The following is a 15,271-nucleotide window of genomic DNA, read 5'->3' on the forward strand; positions in this document are numbered from 1 at the left end:
ACATKGCCCTTGGGGTACACGGTCCTTGGGGGACATGGCCTCGGGGCGGCAGGGCCGAGGGGACACGTTCTGGGGGACACCGCCGTGGGGGAAYATGGCTGGGGTGCACAGGGGGACACAATTCTGGGGGACACAGGTGGCAGCGGGCCACGTGCTCGCRGGCGGTTGTCACGTGCGTCGCTGCTGCGCATGCGCGGACAGGCGGGGGGTGGAGCCAACCCCACGAGAAGCCGGGGCGGGAGCACGCGGCCGTTTCTCGCGGCGCTGCTGCGCCTGCGCGGCGAAGCGGGGGGCGGAGCAAAGGTTGTGAGGGGGCGGGGCGAGAGCCCGTGGCCGTTTCTCCAGACTCTGTTGCGCCTGCGCGGGCAGATGGRGGCGGAGCAAACGCCGGGAGGGGGCGGGGCCGAGGAAGGCGACCCYGCGCGTCCTCCCTAGCCCCGCCCCGCGGGCATCCCGGCAGGCCGCGCGGCGGGGCGGGGCGGGCGGCAGCATGGCGGCGGGCACGGCGGCGGACATGGCGGCGGGCGGCGACGGCGGCGACCCTCACCGGCTGCGCCCGCGGCCCCGCTACCGGCCCCGCGGCGAGGCCCGCCGCGACCTGCCCGCGGCGCACATCGAGTCCTTCAACTACGCCATCAGCGAGGGCGTCTACCGCGCCGTGCAGGTGGGGGCAGCGACAAAATGGGTGCGGGAGCGGGAGCTGCGGGCCCTTTGGGGTGGGAGCAAGTCAGGGAGCCAGGGGGTGGGTTGGGAGAGCGGCAGGCGGCACCGGCGGCCCCCTGGCTTCYGACCTATATATGTTTGGAATAAGTGTATAGCCATAGTTAACATACGCATTACTAATATCTGTGTGTTAATATCTAAGTGTGTGTATGTATGTATAATACCCATATGCTTAGGTGTGATCGCGCCCGTTTTTCTGTTGCAGGATCTGCACCCGGTGGAGTTCGCCCTGAGAGGCGAGCGTGTCTCGCTGGCCATGGTCGCCATCTCCATCTCTCCCCCAATGGTGCCCAAGGGGACCATCTGCCAGGACATGAAGGTCTACCCGGCGGAGTGCAGGGGCCTTCGGAGCACGTATCGGGGCAAAATAACCGTGAGTGTACAGGGAACAGGGGCAGAGGCTGTAGGGAGCGCACCGTGATTCTCCAGCGTCTCGAGAACACGAGACCCTGGAGAGGGTCCACAGWGTAGCGTAGCATAACTACTTCAATGAGAGCAGTGCTAACCGAAGCTCATTTCTCGTTTCTCCTCAAATTTGTTTGGACTTCAGCTACGGAACTGGAACCTCTGGTTGTGCTTGAGACTAGAACTGTGCAGAGGATTCGGTGTAGGGTGAACCGCGGATGTAGAGAGGCACAGTGGCATTTTTGTTGCTTTTCCTGGCAGTTCCCAARACTTGATTACTCTATTGAGTTGTTTTCATGGTATAATAAAAAAAAAATTCTTTCCTGAGTGGCAGTAGCCACTTTAGAGCCCATCATTCTGCATATAAAATTAAGGATTTTTTTTTCCCACTGTGCATTTTATCACCTTGCTCCTTACAGACAAGGGTTCCTTCCATATACCCTCTGTTACGTCTTATTATTGTAAATGAAATACCTTCTTAAGCAAACCRCCTTTACCTTCTCACTTTTTAGATCAGTAATGAACACATTTTAAATAGAATCTTGGGAATCTTAATTAGAACCTTGGGAAAGATCTCTGTAGGCTTCTACTGTTGATCTCCTCCCACTGAGCATTTACAGTGTTTTTCCACTTTTTCTAGCAGTTTCTTTTCATAGGTCTAGATTTGTCTGATTTCCATCTGCAAATCAATGTTGACTGTTTTCCAAAGCCTAATATTTATCTCTAAATCTGTTAAATCTGCCTTTTGCTATGATTACTGTCATGTTTTGTCCACATGGATAGAAGTGTGCTTATTGTCATTTTATTGGGCRTGCAATATTAATATATAGAAAAGAAAGCAGGAACCTTAATTTGCTTAACCCTTTGTGTGGTGTTTTAGGCTGATATCTGCTGGTCAGTGAATGACATTCCACAAGGGACCATTAAACAGCCGCTGGGGTATATTCCAATCATGGTGAAGTCTAAATTGTGCAACCTCTATAATTTTTCTGCTCAAGAGCTCATCCAGCACCATGAGGAAGAAGAAGTAAGTGTATTCTTGTGAATCGAGAAAATCTGTGTTTTGTATGAGTACTGTGTAAAGCCTGCCTTCCTTTAAAGGGCTTTAGCTAGTAGCTGCATTTCCATTATATAAATTCTCTACTGTTGCTGGTAGTTGAGACCATGTAACTGAGAGTGGACATCTGAGGAGGCAAAGATTTGACACCCAGGGATTGAGAAAGACTTTTTTCTGAGTTCCTTTCTGCWGCTTTTTTTAGGTGTCTCGGCATGTCAAATAAGGGCAATTAAAAAAAAATACAGCACTAAACTATTTTGTATTCAGATATTGTGATTTGTTTGGAGATCAAGCAGAAATATTCAGGAAAATATTGAAGAGCAAGCAAACTATGAAAGAATCCAGAATGCTTCACTATTGCTGGATCCCTACCATGCCACTTGCACCTTTATGCGTAGTATAACTTGAGAAAAAAAGACTTTCAGTACAATGACATCCACTTTGGGGGTCTATTACCTTGTGTGTTAAGCTTATATCAAACTAAAAAGAGGTTTTGTGTGCCGAAGATCCTTCTTGATCTGAAATTTTGAAATGAGGTTTTCAAAGTGTCTACTTTTTTTAAGTAAAAAAGTTCATGACAGCTTTTTGAAACTGCTTAGCTGGTCACAGTTTGTTTTGTTTTCCACAGGAAAACAAACAAACTGTGGAATGTGCTGCCCTTTCTTGCACTATCTGCTAAAGTTAAATTTAATATTCAGTGGTGGCAAGTGTAGCCTTTCCAAATACAGTGCTCAGATATATGTTGTGCTATGTGTTTTGTAGTTATAATAATTTAAAATATCCTTTTTTTGTTTGTTTGTTTGCTTAAACTGTATAATGTTTTTCTTTTTCTGCCAGGAAATGGGAGGCTACTTTATAATTAATGGCTTAGAAAAAGTTGTTCGAATGTTGATTATGCCCAGGCGGAATTTCCCTCTTGCCATGACAAGACACAAATGGAAAAACAGAGGCCCTGGTTTCACAGAGTACGGTAAGCTGAACGATTTCTGGCAGCAACTGTCAAGTAACTACTAGAGGACAAACAGGAGGGGCTGACTAACTGTAACTGATAATTTGATAGTTAGTTTTGGTGCAGTTCTTGGCAAATACTTATATTTTGAGGTGAGTTTTACTACATAGAAAAATAAAGGATCAATAACGCCATAATGGTGCAAGCATGAAGCATGTTTTTTTCTTCTGAGGCAGAGTTCACGGTTGTGTGAACTATCTGTGCTGAGCAAGAAGACTGTGTTCTAGACTTCTTGTACCCTTGCAGACCTCTAGAACTTTTGTTCTAGATCTTTGGAGTAAATGAAGCCATTTGTTTTGCAGAAGGTATTACTGAAGCTGTAGTTTTAGTAGAAAACAGCATGAACCGATTAAGTCCTTTAACTGAATTTGTTTTCTTTTGCATTTCAAGGTGGCAATTGTTATCTATGTAAAGCAGATTAGACTCTTGGTTGTCCTGCAACTTTCTCACATAAACTCAGTAAATCAAGTTTAAAAAATCAACTAAGTCATCTTGTCTGTATTTCTAAACTTAGAAGTTACCATCTGCTAATTTGACTGAACTGTGTCATTCCACAGGAGTAAGTTTAAAGGCAGTGCCAGTTTAAACAGTTCCCATTCGTTTTATTTTTTCCTTGCCCTGCAGTGAACAGGACGTAGTAGGACCAAGAGACACTACATCAAAGGTACCATCCTCTCACAAAAATAAGAAACTTGAGCCGGAGTGAATTTAGGAGAAGTTCTTGTTATATTGCTGTAATCCTAACCTAAAATTATAGGCAGGACAGTTGAGACTTGGAACTTTCCCTTTCTTAAAACCCTTATGCGTCTTCTGAGCCATCAGTAAATATGCCAGCTACYCTGTAGGCATATGTCCATTAAAAATTGATCTGAACTGGCATATTTATTTGAGATGGACAGCAGATCTCTACCTTGTGTTCTAAAGCATGAAATGCCTAGATTTTTGTAATGAAACCTGTAACTCATGCTTGTCTGGACACATCACAAGAATGTGGTCAGTTGGCTCAGTGCAGCTCACCTTGCTCTTTGCTTGTGTTTATTTTTTACAGGAGTAATGTTGCACTGTGTTAAGGATGAGCACACGGCAATAAATATGAACCTTCACTACTTGGAAAATGGTTGTGTGATGCTGAACTTCATTTTTCAGAAGGAGTTGTTTTTCCTGCCTTTGGGGTTTGCTCTGAAGGTAAATAACCTGTGCTTGTGTTTTCTGTGTTGAGCAAAGACAAAAGTTTTGCTAAACGTTTGGGTTTTTTGAGTAACGATTGAGTAGTTAATTCCATACGGGATATTTTCAGTCATCCTTCCTGTCTCATCCGAAGAACTGGATACCAAACCAAGCCCATGCGTATAATGAAGCACAGAGTTGCAGCAGAGCAATTGGGTAAAGACAGGAGGGGAGAGCTATACAAAGGTTTCATTGGATACCAAGTGGTCTGGAAGATTAACTCTTGGAAGAGMTTAGAATATTCCATTTGATGTAAAAGATTTCAATCTTTCTTTTTCTTTTTTTTTTTCCCCTTCTTAAAATCTTCTTGAATCATTCTTAAAAGGAATGATTCGCRCAGAATCAGTAAGCGTTCACCGAGTGAACAGTGTTAATCGGTTCAGTCAGGTTGACCCATCTAAATGTAAACTGGTGAACGGTCTCCTCTTTTGAGGGGAAAAAAAAAAGCTGTTTCTTGTTGGAGCTGTAAGGAATGAAGAATTGGGAGACAAGAAACAAACAAGAAACAAAAACTAGACTGGTCTGAGTACTGTGGATGGATTTATACTGATCTTCAGACAACAGGCAGAAGTTTTTCTCCATCCAAATACTGAAATTTCTGTCKTTTATGCAGAGAAGTAATTTAATGATGAGTGAATATTGTCAGTAGATATGGAAGTCACTGGTGGGCAAAGTAATCGCCTGCCCCTGACTTAAACGATTTGGAAACTTATAAAACTAAGAGCTAAGGATACTGGATGTAAGAGGGAGCTTTAGTAACGAAGTGCTGAAGCTAAAGAGAATTCTTTCTAAAACACAGAATCACTTCTTGAATTGCATGAGCATAATTAGCTTGAGACAGTAGCCAATTCATGGCTGTCAGTGAGATCATTCTACAGAATTGTAGGTAAATATTACCTAAACAGAAGGCCATTCCCTTGAACTTCAGCTGCAGAGTATTTTTACAGTTTGTGTGGTGGAAGGGTATTTCTAGAGGAGTTAAAACATAAATCAATGGAGTGATTTGCTCCTGCTCCTCTGTTTTTGGGTCAGACATTGCTGCAACTGTTTTGCTTTCTGACCTCATCCATTTCTGCCCCTCAGGCACTAGTTAATTTCTCAGACTACCAGATATTTGAAGAGCTGGTCAAAGAGAAGGAAGACGACACCTTTTATGTGAACTGCGTTGCTGAAATGCTGAGAGCAGTTTTGGATGCAGGCTGCACTACCCAACAACAAGTCCTCAACTACCTGGGAAAGAGCTTCCGAGTAAAACTGAACCTTCCTGAGTGGTACAGCAACGAGCAGGCCGCCGACTTCATTTTGAAGTGGGTATGCAGTTAGCAGCGGGTGCCTCAGTTGACTTGTTTCAGAACTATAGGTGACTTTTAAGAAGACTGCTATGTTGTATCAAATTGTGTTTGTTGTGGGTTTCCCGTGCGCTTATATAATGGCAGATGGTTTTGTCAAGGCTTCATGCTATTAGTGATAATCTGTATCTTTGGGATTCAGAAATATGGTTCTGTGCAGGCTGATATGAGCATCCACAAAATGGAGCTGTCTGCTTTCAGGAGACATTACCATTTCCTATTTAAACATGATTTTGTGGTGTATTTAATGAAAATCATAAATATTCCAGATGAAAAAAGAGAGGAACAGACAGGATGAAGTCATGGACTGCTCAAGGCTCAGTTTTTTGAAAGGAGATACTACGCTTTGCAGCACTTATTTTGTGCGGTCATTGACCACTATTACTAGAAGAATTACATTTGTTTCTAAAAATAGTAGAAACAAGATGGTGCTTTAAAATCCCCGGAAAAAAGTTGGGTAGGAATGGAAGGGTAGCTTTGAGGCTGTGGGAGCATGACAAGCGTTCAACTATATCTTAGTTTTTTTCCAGCGAGGTGTGTGCATGTTCTTTGAGAGCTTAGTAAGCCTTTAAAACAGATCACTTGTGATTCCCAGCTCTTTTACAATACTTGTACATAGGAAGTGATCAGATGGCTGGAAATATCCAGGCAGCCTGCCTGTGTTTGCCTGTCTGCATCACATACATAAACTGCCTACATCATGTGAAAGTGTCTAGTGTGTGTAAGACTAACATTGGTGTATTCCTGATAAAACTGGTCTCGTRTTAAAACAAGATTGTCATTTCTCTATTCAATCTCTGTCTCTCGTGAAATTTTCACATAATATTAAGGATGACTGGGAAAGCGCTTTTTTTTCTTTTAGCTAAAGAATTTGTTGTGAGATTATTTATGACGAGCTTGAAAAACAACTGGCATGRAAAAAAATGCTGTTAATTGTCCTTTTCCTCTTTCTGCAGCAAGTGCATCTGCATACACTTGACAAATCGAACTGAAAAATTCTACCTGCTTTGTATGATGACCCGCAAGCTGCACGCGTTTGCCAAAGGGGAGTGCATGGAGGATAACCCAGACAGCCTGATGAATCAAGAAGTGCTTACACCAGGACAGCTCTTCCTTATGTTCTTAAAGGTGAGGTCTTGAGGGATTTAAACCAGACAACTTGGCTGTCGCACTAGGACAATAGCATACTAAATTTGCTAAATAAAAGACTATATAAATTCTGAAAGAAACAGCCTCAGAGCCTGCTGGAACAAATGAAAGTGTCCCATACACTTGCAAATCTGGGGGAAAAGGAATATCTTATCCTTGTAGTATTCAAAGAGGGTCTGGGGGCAACATCTGTTGCATCAAGTTATTAGTGCTAAAGCAGTTAATCTGCCTCATTGCAGACTTGCTGCTCTGTTTCATGTGACAAATGTACAAGAAAAATACTCTGTCCCTTTCTTTCCTTTCAGGAAAAGTTTGAGTAAACCATGAAAAACATTGTGAAGTAGTAGCGATCTCCAAGGAAAGATATTTCCTTGAGTTACCAGCTAACTCATTCTTAACAGCGTCTTGTTTCACCCTTTTAGCTAAAATATTCTCTAGCATTGCTTTGTTGAAAGACTAATAGAACTTTTACTATCTGAGGTTTCTCAGTGACTTAGAAATAATATTAAAWGTGTTTTCTGTGAAGCATTTTAGTACTATTTGGGCCTGCTGCCAGCAAACAGGTGAGTCTGGATATGCTTTTTGCTGGCAGGTCTCTGTTGGTCTGAAACTATGAATATTCTGGTAGGACCAAGGCAGTGTAAGAAATAAGGTTGAAAAAATACTAAATTCCTTGAAACTGTCTATCCTGTTGGTTTCCAAGGATTTCTGTCCTGTAAACTTAACCTTGCTCACAAGAAATGTCAGGTTCTAATTTGCTCCATCGTTTTCCTATTTTAAGTGTAAATCTCYCGCTCTCAACCCATAGGAGAGGCTCGAAAGCTGGTTGCATTCTGTGAGGTTTGTTTTGGAGAAGAGAACAGAAAAGGCAGATATCAGTATAAATACAGACAACTTGATGAAGGCTTTTGGCCTGGCAGCAGACTTTACCAAGCCCTTTGAGTACCTGCTTGCGACTGGTAACCTGCGCTCTAAAACTGGTAAATCTTCAGGCTCAGGAAGCCTCTTTTTTTTTTTTTTTTTTTTTTTTGCCTTTTTTATTTCTATTGTTGCTAAGAAGAATGAGGGGGAAAAAAGCATAGAAAACTGAAGAACTCTTAACTGAAAATAGCTGTTTTTGTGTAGATATTATCCTCTGTGAATGATTTAAGGAGGTAGTGGTTGGGGGAGGAGGATTAAGAGAAAAAGATGAGATTTTTGTGCAAACGTAGATTTACTGCATGGGTACAGCATAACCTTCCTCATTAGAATTGCGGCTCTACCCAGATAAATAATTGAACCTCAACTTAGCATGAGCCAAATCAACAAGTGTTTTCATTTGTTCTCTGAAAGGTTATTTCTTCTTAGATACAAACTAAGAAATGTTTTTCACAGTTGCACCATCTGTCATGTGAGCTCAAACAGAGAGAARCTGCCCTTACTCTGTACATTTCAGATTCCATAACGCTTCCTTAAGCCATGTAGCGTGATGAAGTAATTGGCTGCCCACCAGAAACATTCATTTGACACTGCAGAGTTCTTAAAAATGTCTTGGATGTTAGGTGCAAGTTTCCAGATCGTTTCGTTGAGCAGATTTAATTTTTGTTGAGCAATGACTTAATTTTTTTAAAAAGGAATTGGATTTTAAGCCACAGTTTGAAATTTAAAGTCTTTTGGCCRCAGCAGTTCACAGAGATACTTGAGTACCTCTGTGTCTTATAGTGCTGGGAACTGTGTGAGCCTCTTTAGTTCTTTTTAGTGAAAAATGTTAAAATGACCTACAGCTTTGATGAGATACATAGAGTATTACGTTGCTGACCCAAACCTGGGGTTTTTTGTTTGTTTTCCTCGAAGGCTTGGGCATGCTGCAGGACACCGGTCTGTGTGTGGTAGGAGACAAGCTGAATTTTGTTCGCTACCTGTCTCACTTCCGCTGCATACACAGGGGCTCAGCCTTTTCCCAGATGAGGACCACGACTGTGCGCAAGCTGCTGCCCGAGTCCTGGGGCTTCCTGTGCCCTGTGGACACCCCAGATGGAGAGCCCTGTGGTCTCATGAACCACATGACAGCTGTGTGTGAAATAGTCACGGAGATGGTGCCTGTGGCAGACCTTCCACTTCTGCTGTGTTCCCTAGGTWTGTTTTACTGGCTCGATCTCTTCACTAAGTGAATCTTCCTTTTTCATTTTTTGTAGCTGTGAAATGTTCTCCAAGTACCAACACTGTAAATTCATAAAATCARAAATTGAGATAAACCTACTTTTATTGTGCTTCTGTCTAATGGCAAGTCGCCATTAAACTTAGGCTTATGTATGTAAGTATAATATGAGTAGCTTGGAAATGAATAAGCTTGTGCTTATCAAGTGTTAAAACTTTTTGGAGAATACAGTGTTCAGAATATGCCTCGAGGCTGTATCCTGTAGAGTGAACACGTTCACCTAAACCCAAGGAAGGGCACAGTCCAGGCAAAGATATTGGGAGAAACAGTCACTTTTGTAGTGTCGTTGGTGACTGCTAAATTATATTACAGCTAATTATTGCGGCAGTCAGATTGTTTCATCCAGAAAAGTAAGGGCAGGGGAAGTGCCTTACTTAGGTTGTGAATATTTGATGTTTTCCATTAAGTAACCTACAGCTCTGCCTCTTCATTTTGTGCAATGGTAGAAGTTGTTTTTAATGCCTTGAAATGCTTTTCGGTGGCTTCTTGTGGCAATAACTTCCCTGCTTCACAGGTGTCACTCCCATCGATGGCACTCCAGGCAAGCCCTATGCCGAGTGTTACCGAGTGGTGTTGGACGGCTCCGTGGTGGGCTGGGTGGAGCAGGAGCTGGCGCCGCAGATTGCAGAAACCCTCCGGCGGTTCAAGGTTGTGGTGTTTAAAACATGATGCAGCTACACCATCTCAAGATACACTGGTCAAAACTACACGCTTGGAGCTTTGTTGTTGTTTGTTAACTTCTACTTGTCGTTTCTTTTTCCACTGACTCTATAAGTTATCTTTGGTAGGATGGTGTTACTGACGTGAGCGTTTCAGTTTGTCCGCATATCTGGTCTCTCAGTTTGTGAACTATTTGTTGTCACAGACACTTTTTTTTTTTTTCTTCCTCCTTGAAAGATTTAAGATAGAGATGTTCGGTGTCACTCCTCGGCGAAAATCTTTTTGGAAATATTTTTTAAAATCTATTCTCCGTTTTATGYTGTAGCTACGTTTGTAGCTGGTGTTTTCGCTGTGGGAGTTGAATGCAGATTCACTAAAACAGTGCTGATGTGTGTTTCTAAGCAGATATTTCTTTGTGCCAACAGATAACACAAGAGAAGAGATTTCCTGCACGGGCGGAAGTGGTTCTTATCCCAAAGACAGGAAAACCTAGCTTGTACCCTGGGTTGTTCATTTTCACTACTCCTTGCCGGATGGTGCGGCCGGTCAGAAACCTGTCCTTTGGAAGGAAGGAATGGATCGGCACCCTGGAACAGGTAGAGCCTGTGTGGTTGCTTTGCCATGCTATCTATTGCCAAGGTATCCTGCATCAAAAATGGCATCTTCCAAAATACTCGTGAAAGGAAGTGAGARGAAGGGCCTGCAAGTTGGAGTCGAAGAGCTGGAAGAGGCAATAAAGGGGGTTTGGGTTATTTCGATGTTTCTTCCTTGCGCATTTTACATGTGAACTGTAGGTATCTTTTGGATCACTGACATCTCTTGGTTTTAACTTAGTGAAGCTTTTGAGGAGGGTTGTTGCTGTTGTGTGTGTCACCTCTTGGCAATCCACTTAAAGTGGGAGATAGGAAAAGCAACGTGTTCCAGCAGTTTCCTGGTCTGAGAGGTGCTTTCCCTGTGCTCTGTGATGTGATGGCCAGTTTGACAGTTGCCTGCTCCTTTTTTTGACCGCTAACACAGTAAGGTGAAGACATAAAGCACAGCCATATAACTGAAGTGAACGAGCAGACGTTGAAGGCAGCTTCATTTTGCTTTCCTCCCTTGAAGAGAACAAGGCAAAGAGACAGCCGCTGTTTTGGTTCCTGCAGATCTTCATGAATGTTGCAGCCATGGAGTCGGAGGTCGTGCCTGGCGTGACCACTCACCAGGAGCTCTTCCCTCACAGCATCCTGAGTGTGGTGGCCAACCTCATCCCCTTCTCCGACCACAACCAAAGTCCTCGGAACATGTACCAGTGCCAGATGGGTACGTGCCCTAGCAGCTAACGCTCGAGTCCCCACGCCAGGGCAAAGGGAAGAAATCTCTCTTGGATCTGCTCCAKTGTGTCTCTTTACAGTCCAGAATAGCAGTCCTCCCCAGCAGTTGTCTCAAAAAGTAAATTAAATCAAGTTTATCATCCTGGCAGCCTTGCAGTGAGCATTTCTAAGCTGCTGCACTGATGCYTGCCTGTTTGTTTTTTTTCTCTTGGGGAGATTTGGAGGGTTGGAGCTTTCTTTGTGTCGTGGTTATTGACCATACAAACAAGGGAAGGGGTGCCAACCTCTTTGCAACTTTTTGGGGGGTTTAATATCTCCTAACTGCACTGCCAACRGTCCTCCCTGGGAGCGAGGTAGGCTGACCTATTCCTAACTGGTTGCTGGCGTACGTGCTCTGCAGTAGCACGGAGTGTCTTTRCTGTCTGTTTTCAGTGAGCAGCTGTGCTGCCTTGACTGCAACTCTGGGGAGACCATCTGCTGCAGGCCAGTAATACAACAGTCAGAAAAGGGACCTTGAAACATTATCACGTTTTCCTTTTTTTAATCCCTCTAATGTCACTATGCTCAAAATCTGCTTTCTTTGCCAGCACGTTTATACTGGCAGTAGCAAATGCTTTTTTGGCCTGAGAATATGGCCATTTTGCTTCACTATGTGAAACTTAAGCCACATCTGGGGATTTTTGAAATTTCTGTAAAAGGCACAAAACTGCAAATATTCTCTATTTAGTGATATGAAACAAACTGAATATTGTGGTTGATAGAAACAGTTTTGTAGCAGGACTTAGGGCCTTTATTCAACTTCAGGGATTATAAAGGCTGATAATCCCCCTCTGTTTCCAGCTCTTTTTTTTAACAAGATACCTGAAGGATGAATCATTGCTTACCTTTGAGTTGACCCCAAGTGCAGCTTGATTTCTSTCTTTATAGGGAAGCAAACCATGGGATTTCCAGTGTATAACTACAGGGACCGCTCAGATAACAAGCTGTACCACCTTCACACCCCCCAGAGCCCCCTGGTGAGGCCCAGCATGTATGATTACTATGACATGGACAGCTATCCGATTGGAACCAACTCCATCGTGGCCGTCATCTCCTACAGTGGCTACGACATGGAAGATGCTATGGTAAGGTGCCAAAACACGGAATCTTGCTGCTCTGTTGAGCAGCTGGATGTGGGAAGCTATGAAGAAGGGCAGAACATAGCTGAGGGGAACCCGTTTCTGCTGCTCCATGGGCCCTGCTAGGGAAGATATAGAAATGTAATTGGTGTTTGCCCAATGCAGGTAGTGCAAGAGAGATGCGAGTAGAGCAGAGCTCCTGTGTGCAAGGTGATAGGCTTGCAAAAATGGGAAAAAAATAGAAGCTGCAGGATGTTGTTTGGGTCTGTAGGAATGCTGACTTACTGGGAGCTTGAGTTTGGGAAGGTGATGTTATAAAAGCAAGTGTCAGAGCAGAAGGGAAAGCATTTTTCTGTTCAAGTTATTAGCAAGTCTCTTTTTTCTTTTCTTCTTGCTTTTTAGATTGTGAACAAATCTTCCTGGGAGAGAGGGTTCGCCTATGGAAGTGTTATCAAGGTGGAGAGCATTGACCTGTCCCTTAAAGCCAGCAGGGGAGGCGATAACTTAGTCTTTGGCGTCAAGGCTGGTGATGGGAACCTCGCCGAGAAGCTGGATGCTGACGGGCTGCCTTACGTTGGCTCCATCCTGCAGCCGGGGGACCCTTTCTACAGCTTCATGAACATCAGCACGGGGGAAGCCTTCACTGTGTACTACCAGTAAGTGCAGCTAAGGAGCAGCTATGTTTTGCTCGTGGTCTGTACCTTGCTTACGTTTGGACACTGCGAAAGAATTGCTGAAAACCAGGTGCAGTCCTGCAAAAAATGCGGTCATAAGGATCTTGGAAGAGAAGGAAAAGAAGTAACTCCCTGAATTTGGGCAAAGCCTATTTATTCTTTAATTGTCCCCTGAAGGGGCAGGTGGCTTGTGCTGAAAGCTTCACAACAGGAGCTGCTTGCCTCTGAGCAGAGGAGCTTGTTTGCAAAAAGGCCACGTCAGCTCCTCTCTCCGTCCTCTGAGCTCTCCTCCCTGCTTTGCCCTGAGCCCAGTTCTTTATTTTAATACTCCACCAAGACAGGGGGAATTCATCGATGGGCAGAACCTTCCTTAGAGCAACAGAAATCGGCACTGGGATTCTACTTGTCACATCACTGTACAGATGTAGTAGGTTTATTTATTTATTTATTTATCATGGATAACACTTGATCTCCTGAAAATTAACACTCTGCTTCTGGTATTTAAAAATGGCAAACCAAAGGGTAATGTATGTGACACCCGTGTGTTGCATTCTAGCTCTGTTTCTTTAACAGTCTGATTTCCCTTACTACTGAGCGGTATTTTCTCTAGAAATGCAGTGGTCCCCAGCAGTCCCATGCTGTTCTATGTGACTTGCAAAGCAGTTTTATTTTCCTTCTGTTCCTTTTCCGAGCTTAAGAAAAACACTAGTCCACCTGCAACTTTTGCTGTGATCCTTTCCCCACAGGAACAAGGAAATTGGCATCGTAGACAACATCAGGGTGTGCAGTAATGACCGTGGCACCGGGAAGTTCAAGAAAGCTTGCATCACCGTGAGAGTCCCCCGAAATCCCACCATAGGAGACAAGTTTGCCAGCCGCCACGGGCAGAAAGGCATCCTGAGCCAGCTGTGGCCAGTGGAGGACATGCCCTTCACGGAGAACGGGATGGTTCCGGACATCCTCTTCAACCCTCACGGCTTTCCCTCCCGTATGACCATCGGGATGTTAATTGAGAGCATGGCGGGCAAGGCGGCAGCGCTGCACGGCGTCTGCTACGACGCCACCCCCTTCACCTTCACAGAGAAGAACGCGGCTCTGAAATACTTYGGGGAGACCTTGCAGGGTGCGGGGTACAATTTCTTCGGGACCGAGAAGATGTACAGCGGCGTGAGCGGCCTGGAGCTGGAGGTGGACATCTTCGTGGGAGTCGTGTACTACCAGCGCCTGCGCCACATGGTCTCAGACAAGTTCCAGGTGAGGACGACGGGCCCCCGAGACAGCGTCACCAACCAGCCCGTCAAAGGGAGGAACGTGGAAGGCGGCATTCGCTTTGGCGAGATGGAGCGCGACGCCCTGCTCGCCCACGGCACCTCCTTCTTGCTGCAGGACCGTCTCTTCAACTGCTCCGACGGCKCCGTAGCCTACGTGTGCGCGAGCTGCGGGAGCATGACGTCCCCCGTGCTCGAGCAGCCGCCGCCTTCCTCCTCCGTCGGCAGCAGCAGCAGGCGCTACTCGTGCTCCGTGTGCGGCGAGGCCGACGGCATCGAGGTTGTCCCCGTCCCCCACGTCTTCCGCTACTTCGTGGCCGAGCTGGCAGCCATGAACATAAAGACGACGCTCAACGTGGAGTAGCTCCGCCGGCCCCTGCCTCCTCCCGCGGACGGTGGTGAGCGTTAACRCAGTTGTCGGGTTCTTCACACGGTTGCGACGTTAGTTTGGTGCTGTTGGGACGGGGCCCTCTGCGAGGCCACGGGGCCGTAACGGCGGTGCCGGTGCAGCCCCTTGGCCCTCCGCGGAGGAGCGCGGGCTACGGCGGCGCGGGGCCCTCGCTGCTCCCACCAGGCTCCCCGCCGGAAAGCAGCGGTGCTTCCTGGTGCGCCTCCGCACCGGCTGCAGCTGGGAAGATGAAAAAGGTCATAAATCAGCATGAAGTGAATGCTGGAAAGCAACACAACACGATTTTTTTTTTTCCCTTTTTCTAAGAAGACACTTGCAAAACCGATGCCTTAATGATGGTTACGTGCTGGAGTGATTGGACCTGCTTTATCTCTCTTATTTCATCCCGTCGAGCTGCAGCTCTGGAAGTCGCAGCGTGCTGGGAAGCCCGGGCGGGATGGGGAGGCCGCATGCCATGGTGGTGAGCTGGACACGTGGCCCCGCGGCCCCTTCCCCTGGCGTTGATAGAGAGGGGGCCTCTCTGCCGGGCTGCCCCGGCCGTGGGGGCCAGGGAGAGCCGCGGGGGTCGCTCCCGCCTCGCGCTCTTTGTCCYGGTGCCCCAGGGCCGCCCCGCGGGCAGCGGGGGCGCTCGCTTTTGTACCTGCTGTTGAGAGTTTTCTACGTTTGTACCTCCTATAAAACGTTCGGTTTCAGGCTGGTCCCCCCGCTGTTGC

General features: G+C 45.7%; 2 protein-coding genes across 3 annotated transcripts in view; both read left to right on the top strand.

Annotated features, from left to right (window-relative positions):
• Positions 1-574: 574 nt before the first annotated feature.
• Positions 575-15,092, top strand: POLR1B (RNA polymerase I subunit B). 2 transcript variants are annotated; one of them, XM_026041732.1, is made up of 15 exons: positions 575-664; positions 929-1,096; positions 2,009-2,155; positions 3,023-3,155; positions 4,243-4,379; positions 5,505-5,728; positions 6,727-6,898; positions 7,728-7,899; positions 8,753-9,034; positions 9,631-9,764; positions 10,202-10,372; positions 10,922-11,078; positions 12,017-12,213; positions 12,610-12,863; positions 13,628-15,092. In XM_026041732.1, exons 2-15 carry the CDS (start codon positions 980-982, stop codon positions 14,511-14,513), a joined length of 3,183 nt encoding a protein of 1,060 aa, XP_025897517.1. In that variant the 5' UTR covers positions 575-664; positions 929-979; the 3' UTR covers positions 14,514-15,092. The 2 variants fall into 2 exon arrangements, with proteins under 2 accessions (XP_025897517.1, XP_025897518.1); XM_026041733.1 differs by lacking the exon at positions 575-664 and having other exon boundaries at positions 943-1,096; positions 8,852-9,034.
• Positions 15,013-15,271, top strand: part of CNPY3 (canopy FGF signaling regulator 3) — a 4,548-nt gene continuing 4,289 nt past the window's right edge. The window contains exon 1 of the mRNA XM_026041740.1: positions 15,013-15,018. Coding sequence (XP_025897525.1) covers positions 15,013-15,018 — 6 coding nt within the window. The remainder of the gene's footprint in view (positions 15,019-15,271) is intronic.

The sequence above is a fragment of the Nothoprocta perdicaria genome, unplaced genomic scaffold, assembly GCF_003342845.1.
Source record: "Nothoprocta perdicaria isolate Ctin4 unplaced genomic scaffold, notPer1 scaffold_290, whole genome shotgun sequence".
Lineage (NCBI taxonomy): Eukaryota > Metazoa > Chordata > Aves > Tinamiformes > Tinamidae > Nothoprocta > Nothoprocta perdicaria.